Source organism: Clupea harengus, chromosome 3 (genome assembly GCF_900700415.2).
Source record: "Clupea harengus chromosome 3, Ch_v2.0.2, whole genome shotgun sequence".
Classification (NCBI taxonomy): domain Eukaryota; kingdom Metazoa; phylum Chordata; class Actinopteri; order Clupeiformes; family Clupeidae; genus Clupea; species Clupea harengus.
In genome coordinates this window covers 30,288,036-30,300,613 of record NC_045154.1, presented here as the reverse complement: position 1 = coordinate 30,300,613, position 12,578 = coordinate 30,288,036, and the positions used below count along the sequence as shown (strand labels likewise).

The window sequence follows — 12,578 nt, the reverse complement described above, 5'->3', positions numbered from 1 at the left end:
TTCACCCCTCTCCCATACCCCCCCTCCTCTTCTCTGCAAGTCTGTGTGTTCCCTTTTTGTTTGTACTTGTCACTTTTTTAATTTGGCTTTTAGTTGTTTTTTTTGTTTTAGAGTTTTACCCTTTTTTTACCTGGGGTCAAGAGTTGTTGGACCACTGCGACACTCCTGACGTGTTGTGAAATTTAAGTGTTTTCAAGAGAATGGCGGTGGGGGTAAAGAGAAGCAAAAAAAAAAAAACTCTTTCTTTCTCATCCTGCTTTTCCCCCCTCCTAAACTATAACCGTCTCCGATGGGAGCTAGATTGACGTCATCATTTCTTGACCTGGTTTTAATAGATTAGGAGAAAACCAACTGCATGTTTTGTTGTCATGCAAAGACGATGGCTGCCTTTGGAGTATTACGTTTGGCTGATCATTGGGTTTGTTGGAGACTACTGCTGAGACTGCCCAATTGTGGTGATCTCCACCCTGCAAGGAATTGGCCCTCAAAAACGTGACTAGACCAAGACGGTTCCAAGTAGTCTATATGTTCATGTGCAATTTTGGTTTTGTTCAAATATATATATATATATAAAATATATATATATAAAATATATATATATTAGATATTCATTAAAGAGTATTCAAGAGGATCCATGAATGATGATGCATCTAAAACATTTTTTGTATTTGAAATATGTTTATATTAAATTATTTTCTAATGAATGGATCGTGTGTTGTGTTTTTATTGTGTGTATTTTATGTCTGTCTTTCGTCATATAAAGTCTCCGGCGGTAGCATCCTCACATATTGCTTGGCCTTTGAGGTCAAAGAGTCATGTAAAGGGGCCAAAATCGGAACATAAACACACCTGTTGGCAAATCAAAGGTATCACCATTAACAAAATGATTAAAACATATTTTTTTATGTTAGACACAGTTTTATTCAGAAACTGGTGTGTTGTAAAGAAATACTACTGCCATTTCTAATGGTAATAAAAAAAATGCCTCATGTTTGTAGTTGATCAGGCTTTGCTTGTTCTTTAGCAGCACCTGCAGAGCCGTCAGTAACCCATAACCCATAGACATATACTGTATATCTATATATGTCTATGCCCATAACCAACCTACATTTGTTAGTCACTGTTCACTGTTGAGGAGTCTCGAACTAAAGTGATATAATGAAATGCAATAGTGCTAGTTACATGAACTTGTCATTAATTGTGACTAAAGCACACACCAGTTCTCATCTATGTTAACCCTTTTTCACTACTGCCTGGTGATGAGATCTGTTTTTAAGTTTTTAACTTAACAACTCCACATACTGGACAGAGGCTATGGAGTCGACACCTTTCTTTCAATTTTAATTCATTTAAAAGTCTTCAAGTGTAGTTTTCTTTCGTGGTATAGAAGTAGCATTCATTGTACAATAGTTTGCCAATTGTATTCAGCAGAGCAAACCCTTCCCATGATATGTGTTTTTCCAAATATACCCTAGTTGTTCCATAATGATCCCTGTATGTACATGAATACTGTGGATTGTTACTTAAGAGAGCTGCAAACTACTACCAAGTGGTGAAGATTACTATGAGAACAGTTTACCATGGTGCTACACGTTCCAAAATGTTGCAGTTCAAATGGAAAATTCCTGAAAATAGGTTGAAAAGGGGGGGTTGCACAAAACAAACTGTATTTACAATAAGAATCAGGATTGTTTCTGAGCACACTGAACATTGTTCACATAAAAAGTGAAATCCGGTCTTTCATGTGACACTGTAGGCCATGTCATTTACAGTAAAAAAAAAAAAAACACTTCAATAGTAGGCACTTACTATAACAGAACATCTTCCTACCATCTGCTGCTAACATTTACTTGCAGATTGTCTTCATGTACTGGCCTTCCAGCACCTTCCAGGTGCTCACTCTCCCTCCTCTATGGCCAGGCAGTACTCATGAGCAGCCACTGACAATTCAGATAATGTTCTCCCAGAAGGAAGACATCACTGAGGTAAATATTGAGTCTCATCAGACACTTGGCAGTGGAGGCCATCTTTTCTACATGCCTCAGGTCCCTTCCACCTGGCCTCAGCCTGTGTGTGTATGTGTGTGTGTGTGTGTGTGTGTTCTGGTTCTCATTCCTCGGCACTCAGCCTAGCTGATGGAATCCTGATGTTTCCCACGGCCTCAGCTCCCCCACAGACACCTTTCCACAGATCACCTGATGGTTTGGTGACCACAGTTTTCGGGAGCTGAAAGAGAGTGTGTGTTTCTCCTCACTGGCCACCGTCTGAGGGCGAGTGCTTCCATGGTCATCAGTTCTGTTTAAAGTCTGTTTTTTTCTTCTTCTTAAAGTCTACTTTAGCAGCGGGATAGGGGACACCGCTCGGCCGTGCATGCCAAGCTCTGCTGAGACGGCCAAGCGCTCTCGGGCGCTTCGGACGTTTCTGTGACGAGCGACTGGGTGGAATCGCACGACTTCTCCTCCGCCGCTTCGGAATCGACAACGAGGCGGTTTCCCTTCGGAGAGCACAGGCCGCTCAAGTCCTCTTTGAAATGGGGGTTGAGGAGCATGTAGAGCAGGGGGTTCATGCACGCGGGCAGAGGCACCACCACCAACACGATGGACTTGACCACCTCGGCGCTCACGAAGGCGAAGTTGAGCAGCCCGGCGAAGGACAGGAAGGCCACGGGGAAGAAGAGCAAGCAGTTGGTGAAGAGGAGGCGAGCCACGTGCTTCACCCAGCAGCAGTCCAGGCAGTCCTCCGCCAGTCCCTTCCCCTGCCGGCAGTAGAGCTTGACGTGGGTCACCGTCATGACGAAGTAGCAGAAGGAGTTGAGCAGCACCACGGTCACACTGAAGGCCGCGCTGGAGGACTCCCCCGAGGGCATGGGCAGACACAGGGAGTTGGCCCCGTACTCTCCCACGCGGAGGAGCGGCAGGGAGGCCACGGCGGCGGCCAGGACGAAGCAGAGCGCCGAGACGAGTTTCACCTTCCCCGGCGTCCTGGCATCCACGGCTTTGAGTTGGCAGAGCAGGAGGCCCTGCTCCACGGTGACTGCCGTCAGGAGGAACACGGCCGCTTCTGCGGAGAGCACGGACAGGAAGGGGACGAGCTTGCACCCGACGCCGCTCTCCCATAGCACGCCGTACTCGGCGAAGTTGGCGAACGTCAGGGTGTCGGCCACGGCCAGAGCGCCGCTGCAGAGCCCCGTCAGGAGGTTGGCAGAGGCCAGGAGGCCCACCAGCTGCTTGGCGGACGACTTGATGGCCGGGGACAAGAAGATGGTCACCAGCAGCAGAGCGTTACAGACCACGGACAGGAGGACTATGGCCCACACACTGCTACGGATAAGCCAGCTCCCAAACAGGTGGTCACAGGGCTGGAAGGGACCTGGGAGAGTACCACCACCAAATCACTGATTAACCACTTGTAAAGGATTACTAAAGGATAACTATAACTTGTCTCTTGTCCAGTACAAAATATCTATATAACTTACAGTGTGCTTACAATACATTTAGACATTCAAATATAACAAGTTCATTTTTTTCTGTTTGGAAAATCCATGGCTGTATTTCTTTTCAGCAAACCTACTGCGGCTCTAATTTCTTCACATACCCGGGGCTGGAGAGCACTGGATAGAGTGGACGGGTTTGGGATTTTCTTCCAGTTCTAGGAAAAACTCCCCGAACTCTTGCTCCTCTGAGAAAAAAGAGGGTAAGAAAACAAAGTAGCAGAAACATTAGTTAATCTATTTATTTGGTGAACAAACTCATAAACACTAGGTCAACTGAATACATTTGACATGGCACAGCAGGGACGCACTGTCTCGTGGGAAAAAGCTGGTTTATGGAAACATGCTTCAATTTATGGTAACAACCATTTATTGAAATAGGCGTTTTTTTTTATTTTTATTCAGTTATTATACAGAACAAGACTCCCAAAGCTCACCTTGGTTGGCCGTGATTCCAGTGTCCCTTCGTCTGTAGCTGCTCATCTCTTTAGTGTCACCAAAGTCTCGTTTTTCACACGAGAGGAAAGCACAACACTGAAATGCATACGGCACCTCCAGGACTCTGAAAGACCCACACAACTCATTCTTCCAGCACAGAGCCTTCGAGACACAACTGTAAACACTCTTATATGTTGTCATTCAGAACCCCAATGGCCACATGACGTGTATCTGAAACTATGGGCTTGACGTATTTGTATTTATTGTATAATCGTTGGCAGGAGGCAGACATTTCATGGACTCCTTGGACATTGTGACATTTAAAACTCTTCCAACGTCCACAAACCGACTGGCAGCAAAAGTGCTGGAGTTTTGATCGGTATGAACAATTATATGTTGTTTTTCCCACTTTGCCTCACCACAACCTATTATCCTAATCAGAAGGAAGACAGTGAGATGTGCTGACTTGCAGCTGTGGCACACTCCGCTCACGCTCCGGAGGCTTGTACGTAATGTAACGTACCTGAGACTGGGGAACTTTTGGGGAGAGAGCAGCTGCAGCAGGGCCTCATTGCCAGCCAGCCTCAAGTGCGTTAGCCCGGGCAGCCCCAGCTCGGGCAGAGAGGAGAGGGCGTTGGAGGTCAGGTCTCTGAGGAAGAGGAGGAGGAGGAGGAGGAGGAGAAGGCGGTCAAAGCGGTCAAAGCGCGAAGAAGCTATTTGTTGCTGTTGTTAACACAACGGAGCTACGCCACTTGGATTTCTCTCTCACACACACACACACACACACACCCACACACACACACACACAAAAGCATATTAATACTGGCACAGAGAGATGTGCGAGGCTCCGCAGGGGCTCTGCAGAGAACAAAGGGAGAGTAAACACTGCCCTCACAGTTTGATTAATGATGGCAGATAGGAGAAGGCCAGCGGGTCCACCGAGCGCAGTTTATTCCATGCCAGGTCCCTGGGCACGAGAGAGACAGAAAACGAGAGAAAAAACAAGTGTTGCCGCTGAAACGTTTTGAAACCTGTCTGAGACACAAACCAGGATACGGGCAGCCGGCCCGTGCAGTGTTAAGTCTTTTTTAATTGGTAGTAAATTCCTATTAAAGCAGCCATAAGTCTTGTTAATTGGGAGCGAATTCCAGCAGGTATAGAAGTATGCTGCCAGTTAAAGACTTATTGCTGAGTTGCTTCGACTGCTCAGTCTTTCCTGCCTTTTCCCTTTACAGCCCTGGAGCAACAGGCTCTTTAAAACTTCTGCCACTGTAGAGTTGAGGGAATTGTGGCTCATTCATACAGGGGCCTTAAGTTCATGATATTTCACAAAGGGGCACTGCTGCTCATGTTACTCACAAAGATCTGAGCATCGATAGGTCCTGGAATGTGTCTGCTAGCACTTCCTGGATTTCATTGTGGTTCATATCACTGAGAAAAACAGAGACCGAGGTTAAAAAAAACAAAACACTTTATTCTGGACGCTACAGTTCAACAACCGTCTCAACAGTCTCAACTGTCCAACTGAAGGCATGTACAAGAAAATAAATCAAGGGATTTCCGTTTTAGGCAGGCCTATTGGGCGTTTCTGATGTTAATACTCACATTTTCTGAATCCTTCCACACCCACTAAAACTCGGAAGGTGATGGATCTGATTGTAGGACAAATCCCTGTGAGAAAAGAACAGATAAATCACATGCGTGAAGACTGAACAAAAAGGTTAGGCGTGAAATTTGTAGGCAGCATTCAATTCGCCTCCAACCGACAGCTAACAGTTTTTTTTAACTGTGTCAGAGGATATTCAGCACCACAGAAGGGACTTACAGCACGTGGAGGTTGGGTAACATCTCACAGATGGAACTGGGCAGAGATTTGATGCTTGCTCCGGTGACAGCCCTACAGACAGGGGTCACATGACCGCACAGGATTGCACAAAAGCATACTGGGATCAGATGGATAGAATTTAAAAAATACAGATACTTTCAAGTGTGATGACGAGTAGGCCTAATATTACATCACTCTCACAGAAATAAAAACTTCCTAAAAAACCAAACCATTGTAGATACCAAATAAGAAGAGAAGGTCTATATGGTATCCATTCAATAGCTTAGTGTTTATTGTTATACAGTATGTAACTGAGTTTATCTGAACTTTTGGGACCAAGCTTGAAAAATACTCTTCAACGTGGAATGATGTTGGATAGAGGCACGAGATGAAAAACAACGCGATTACCCCCACCACACAATTTTTGTAATTTGAATGGATTTAATGGCTTTCTTTTGTGACTATGGTGAATTGACTTTTACTGAATTCCTCCTGTCATTACAATATAAATTCCCAGTCAGCAACCAATGGGACATGGCCAATTCAGTCAAAATGATAAATAATGAATTGAATGGGAACCACTTTTTTAAAATTCTGAACATTGCACAACCTTGTCTGTAGGGCATACTGCACACGTGGGGTTGAATTTAGCTCACTGTAATTGTACGGTTTTACTGTTTACATATTACAAATGACTATATTTAAACTGAGACACTGGTCAGTAAGTGGACGGAACTTACAGACTCTCCAGATAATGTGTGCCTGTAAGATTTGGGAACTCAGAAAGCTCTGTGGCTCCATTGAGAGACCTAGTGACAGAAAGACAGCATAAACATACAATCACTGTTTGTGGGGGAGACGAGCAAGAGAAACCAAAGTTCATCTGATGAGACACACTTACAGGGTTCTTAGTTCGGGAAGATTCTGGAAGGCTGATTTGCCGACATATTTTATAGGGTTGTTGTAAAAGAATCTGTTACAAGATGACAAAGAATCCAGATATTCTATCAGATATTCTATGTGAAATATGTCTGTTCAAATAAATGAGTATAAGTACTATGTCAGTAATATTTCAAGGGAGGCACTGAAATAAACTGAAACATGGCTGAAAACTTTGAACTCGATAGTCCCCTTACAGGTATAGCTAGACAGACCAGGCTTTGAACTGATCAGTTTAGGGCCAGACACAGACCATTCCAGTCAGCTGATATTTCTCAGCGTTGGGGAGTGAGTAATAACCCAGTACTAACTTACATCGCAAGGAGAGAAGGGTTCCCTATGAAGGCGTGATCAGGGATGGACTGAATGCTGTTGCTGTGGAAAGCCCTGCGTGAGAAACACATGTAAGTCCAGGGCTCTCAGCAGTGTTAGGCAACTGTTGTTCTGGCTGTCAAAAGACATGTTACTCACAGTTCTTTGAGATTAGTGAGTGCTCTGATCGCAATGGGGAACTCACTCAGGCTATTATAGTTGAGATCCCTGTGAAACGACAAAAAAAAAAACTTCATTAAAGGTTATATAACAATGTACTTTACAAGCAATGTCAGTGTGTCAGGAGAATGGAGCAATTATACAAATACTACTTTCAAAACTATACAATGCAATCTCCGGTTATAAGGCCCATGCAGCTTTTGACTTGACTTCTCTCTTGAGTCTTAGTATTAGAAGCAGATGCATGTAAAGTGACAACCATGATACCTTTTGTCCGGACACACAAAAAACTAAAAGGCAGCAAAGACTAAACAACCATTAGCATCCAGCTCCTTCACTGAAGCCTGTTTTCTACACACTGTGTCTCACGACCAGGCTTCCTGTTAGTAAACACTGGGTACCGTGAGATGGCCTGTCAGTGATGAGGTGGGACCGCCAGAATTGGCATCCTTAGCTGTTTCCCTGTCAAGCCTGCTGCTGTAAGGTCCGTGCTATTCAACGGAAGGTCAAATCGAGGGTGAACCGGTGAAATTTCCTCACACGCCTACTTTCCCAACAGTAAACCATGGCTCTGCATGGAAGAACTTACAGTAAGGCAGCAAACACTACAACAGCACCTCGTCTACATCGACTACAATTGCATAATGCAGATGTATGATTATATTAAAAGCACAGTTTTCATAAAGTTCGGAGGTGTTTCAGTTGAGTGATACAATGGGATTTAACTGTAAAGTTACTCAAATTATTATTATTATTATTATTTGCATCTGGAATTGAATAGTTAACATCCACAATCAGACTTATGCTTGTGTATTTATGATTAATAAAGTGTATGTCTAGGTGACCTCTGGACCAATGACAACTAGGATGAGCCACGGTCATATGTATGCATCGCGAACAGACATCTGGCAGTAAACAGGAAGCCAACAGGGTCAGCATTGCCTATCATTAAACAGGAATAACAGCATTTTTCCCATGTTGAAATGATTGAATAGCACATCCTGAACGGGGATGAGTGAGCGCTATTAATTTGTCTTGTTTGCCTCTTACTGCCGCGCAAACCAGTTAATCATTCCCATGAACGCAGCCCTCTCTCCGGAGCTCCTTACACGCTCTCAGTCATGGCTGCTGGACGGCTGCCGGGGTGCAGGTGGCTCTACGCTGGGGTTCAGCTGGGCTGCTTGTTTAGTTTGACGCGTTTCAAACTTCCCGGCATCTACACGTGTGGAATGAATTCCCACACGCTGTAAAAATACCACAGAGGTGGCATCACTGCGACCCAGACGCAGCCGGCAAATATGAGTAGCAGGGGGGGAAACAAAAAGACGTTAAGAAATGGAAGGAAGGTAAAGGCCGTTTTCAGATATGACGAATCTTCGGAGAAATCGCCACGGAATACTGAGGTCTGCGGGTTGTTTAGACGTTGTATGGCATGTGAACACGAGGCAAACATGTGCAGCTCTAATTGTTTTAAGGTGTTGACCACACACCGAGATGCCGGCGGGGATTGAGTGAGGAGTGTTGCACTATGTGAGTCACTATGCATCAGTTTCAGTAGCTTGTAGATACATCAGGAAAAAACAAAAGGAATTTCAAGTGTTTGCAGGACCACTTTTGGACGTTGACCGTGAAAGAAGGCGAAATATTTCCGTGAATTGTATTGATTACATGGGCTGATAGGCCCTTCCACAAGTGCAGGATTCAGGTATGAGAGTGCATCCTCTTGTCAAATGCTGAATAAAAACACAACTTTTTGATTACAAGAAGCCAAGTCTCCACCTTCAGGAACATAATTAAAAGGAAATTACAAAGGCGACAAACAGATTACTAGGGTGTCTTTATACAGAAAAACTTCATAATTCACTAAGAATATGATGTCTAGCACTGTGTCACCTGGAATGTCAATGTTAAACAAGCACTCTAAGGGCTATGTTTTTTTGGCATGCGCTTCAGTACTGGAGTGGACAGCTTGTTGAGACAAGGCAGAGTTATGAGTTGTTTGACCAAACGGCTTATTTACACATCTTTGCAGACTGATCCTGCCTCTGCTCACACTTCTGTCAGGTCTAACACCTGTCTGTGCTGCTGGTGATATATTTGATTTGACCTGTCATAACTTAATACGGTTGTATGCCTTTGAATAGTGAAGAGTCAACTAACTCAAATGCATTACAGAAAGTCTGTGGTGAAGCTATGGGCATAGGTTCCTTAGTGATTTATTAAAATAATTGATACATTGATAAATAGATCTTAAGCTCATGGATGTACTTAAATCAATATTAAGGGACAGACACACAAAGAAGCTAATTCTACTCTCACTGTGGCTACTAATTGTTTTATTTAATAATGAATAAAGCTTTCTATCAACTTCATTTGCTAAATATGATTGCAATTATTACTTGTATTACTTAGGTTATAACAAGATCATAAACTTACAATGTTTCAAGACTCTGCAGCCCATCAAAGCACTTCTCCCCCAGTGAGCTGATTCGGTTATTATGGAGATGCCTAGGACAAAACAAAACAAAATCAGCAACTAAAGTTGTACGTCTACCAGTTTCCCACGTTAAATTTGAATTTGAGTGCCAAGTTCATATTTACAACTACTTCTCCAACATGCAACCCTGCTGTACTCACAGGACCACCAAGCTGGAGAGGTTGGCAAAGGCGTAGTCTGGGATGTGATTGATTCGATTGAGGGCAAAGGTCACTGCCTGCAGGGACGTGAGGCTGGTCAGCGCCCGGACGGGCACATGGGTCAGCATGTTATCATCCAGCCACAGGTGGCGCAGGGCAGTCAGCCCCTCGAAGCAGCCAGGTGGCACCATACTGATGTGGTTGGCATCCAGACGTCTGGCACAAAGGGAGACACACGGCTGCCATATCAGCTTTACTGAGAGGCTCTTAAGTTCTCAAATTAGTTCTCAAGAGACCATAAGGGTTGATCTTTTTTAATCTTCATCGACTATATTAGGGTCCATTTTGAACTGATGCCTAGGTGTACTGACACTTCATTGACTCATTAACAGGGCTGGCACTGATAAGTAGGCAATCTACAGTTACTTTAAATGGCACTCAAAAATAACTGAATCCTGGGATAATCACTGAATGACTGCAGCATCAGAACTCTTGGCTGGCCTGACATATCTGAATGATTTTGTAACTGAACTTTGGGGGAAAATTCTTCCATCTTTTGCACCTCTGCTTGCTCCAGTCTTTCTCTCTTTTTTTTTTTCTTGTCTGACAGAGGACGTATCCTCAAGCAGGGAGGTCTGTGCATTCCTCTGCAGCATGGTAGTAATTTCCTTCCTCTCTGGTGTTGACATTTGCTGTAGGGACAAAGCCTGTCTGACAAGCGGTGCTGGCAGCCGCCGCAGCCGTCACTGGGCCCGCCTGACGGGCAGGCCTCCGAATGATGAGTGCTCATAAACAGCGGTGATCACTGTTTATCTTGGACCGCGCATGTGGTCCAGCCCCGCTCCACACAACATCAAACACACGCCTGATTGGCCTGTTGATTATGTGAAATCAGTGGTAAACAAGGTCAGAGGATGGTCAGGGCTGCGTGTCATTTGGGAGCAGGGATGCATTCTGGACGTTTGCTTGATGGATGGTTGAGGCGGACGATGGGGCGTGAGTGTGTGTACGAGCATGAGTGTGTGTGTGTGTGTGTGTGTGTGTGTGTGTGTGTGGCATCGTGAAGAGGAGACGATGTTGTCCCAGGTTTATAAAGCGCGCATGGAATATTTAGTTTGTGGCATGCTGTCTGCTTCGGAGTATGTAATTTTTTTCAATCCTGTGGACATGTGGCTCCGGCCCCGGGGGAAATAAAGCGTTCAAATTGTAATGGAATAAACAAAGTTGAAACAAACCTGAAATTTCAGACAAGCATCAAATCATGGGTGGAATATGCTTGTGTCTATCATCTGTGGTCTTTGGGGCTTACACTCTTACATGGCTCAAAATGTCCATGGTCAGGTTTTTGTTTCAGTATAGGGGACAGTCACCATAGGATTAAGAGCCTTCTGTTCCTTGTTCTCTCAGTCTTAAATAACTGAAACGATGTCAGCCATTTGGACACACGTTGTTCTCCATTTTGTTTCTTTGAGAAGCTGAAATACATGGTAAACATGTAAACACAAACACCCGTACTCTTGCCTTCTACAGCAGTTTCTTATACTCACAGCGACTGCAGGTTTCTGAGGCTTTGGAGAGCTTCACTTGGGATCTGTGTTAGTCGATTATTCTGCAACATTCTGTATGGAAACAAAAGACCGCAGTAACGATTAATACACACTTAGAGGTCTTTGAGATCTTTTTAATACAGACACTCACCCAAGACACTGTCCCTTCTATCTGTGACATGCATAGTTTTCAACAATTTCTCATGTTTTATCAACAATAGTAAATGCCCTTTCAGACTGGCTGATTTCAAATCTTAAGGATCAAATTAGATATTGGGAACTTGATTCTGGTATGGAAACATGCATATTTTCTGTAAATATCACTCTAATGACTTCATGCATGTGCTTACTAGTTTATTTATTTATTTAGCCGCATTTCTACATGGGAGGTCCCAATTAGGCCTATTGCATACAGGATAATAATGTTTACAACAACGGACCCTATTTTTCTCTCAAGTAATGAAATATTTTGGATCACATTTAAAAATATATATTCACTGCACGAACAAAACAGCGTAAAGGGGTATCTGGAACTTGAACACTAGCCTTCATTTAAGCAGTCAGCTTGAGTTCAGCTGAACCTCTAAATATCTTTAAATTGTTTGTGTATGATGACCAGAGCTAAAACATTTTACAGTACACCATTTATGGCACAAATTTGTACTAATATATATAGGGGGTCCCGCTAAGTTTTCGAAGTATTCCCAATCGTGTGAGTAAGTTTGACTATCCTCAATTAAATCAAGTTCAAGAGACAACATTACAACCTGCAAAAGCATAACACTGTGTCAATATAAAAAATAGTTTTGTTTTCAAAATGTGTCTATATTATAAAACGTTTTCTAGATAACGTGCTAGAACTTACTAGATAGCTTATCACTTTTATACATTTTCAAAGGCTGAAAACTAAATTCAAATGTTGTTTACATGAGGTGTTTAATACCTTTTCCAGGTATTCTATTATTGCAGGATGGCTCTATATTGGATTATCTTTTGGCTTTCTCCCGTATGCCTGCAATGCCTCTTTAAAATATGCTTAGTTTTAGTTATACATTCCTGACACAACATGTTGTGGCATAGTAGCAAACAAGTCAGTACTTTGTTGGAATGACAAAATAATGATTTCTGATCAAAATGATTTCATTCATACCCCTAAACACAGCACTGTATGTCACATCCATGTTTTAGTGGTACGCCACTGTAGGCCAGC

General features: G+C 43.5%; 1 protein-coding gene across 1 annotated transcript in view; it reads right to left on the bottom strand.

Annotated features, from left to right (window-relative positions):
- Window positions 1-616: 616 nt before the first annotated feature.
- Window positions 617-12,578, bottom strand: part of LOC105910344 (leucine-rich repeat-containing G-protein coupled receptor 5A) — an 18,645-nt gene continuing 6,683 nt past the window's right edge. Inside the window, exons 4-18 of the mRNA XM_012839053.3 lie at window positions 11,369-11,440; window positions 9,822-10,037; window positions 9,621-9,692; window positions 7,164-7,232; window positions 7,008-7,079; window positions 6,655-6,726; window positions 6,494-6,562; window positions 5,754-5,825; window positions 5,534-5,599; window positions 5,288-5,359; window positions 4,824-4,895; window positions 4,452-4,577; window positions 3,928-4,052; window positions 3,595-3,678; window positions 617-3,369 (exon numbers count right to left, since the gene is read on the bottom strand). Coding sequence (XP_012694507.2) covers window positions 2,336-3,369; window positions 3,595-3,678; window positions 3,928-4,052; window positions 4,452-4,577; window positions 4,824-4,895; window positions 5,288-5,359; window positions 5,534-5,599; window positions 5,754-5,825; window positions 6,494-6,562; window positions 6,655-6,726; window positions 7,008-7,079; window positions 7,164-7,232; window positions 9,621-9,692; window positions 9,822-10,037; window positions 11,369-11,440 — 2,293 coding nt within the window. The 3' untranslated portion in view covers window positions 617-2,335. The remainder of the gene's footprint in view (window positions 3,370-3,594; window positions 3,679-3,927; window positions 4,053-4,451; window positions 4,578-4,823; window positions 4,896-5,287; window positions 5,360-5,533; window positions 5,600-5,753; window positions 5,826-6,493; window positions 6,563-6,654; window positions 6,727-7,007; window positions 7,080-7,163; window positions 7,233-9,620; window positions 9,693-9,821; window positions 10,038-11,368; window positions 11,441-12,578) is intronic.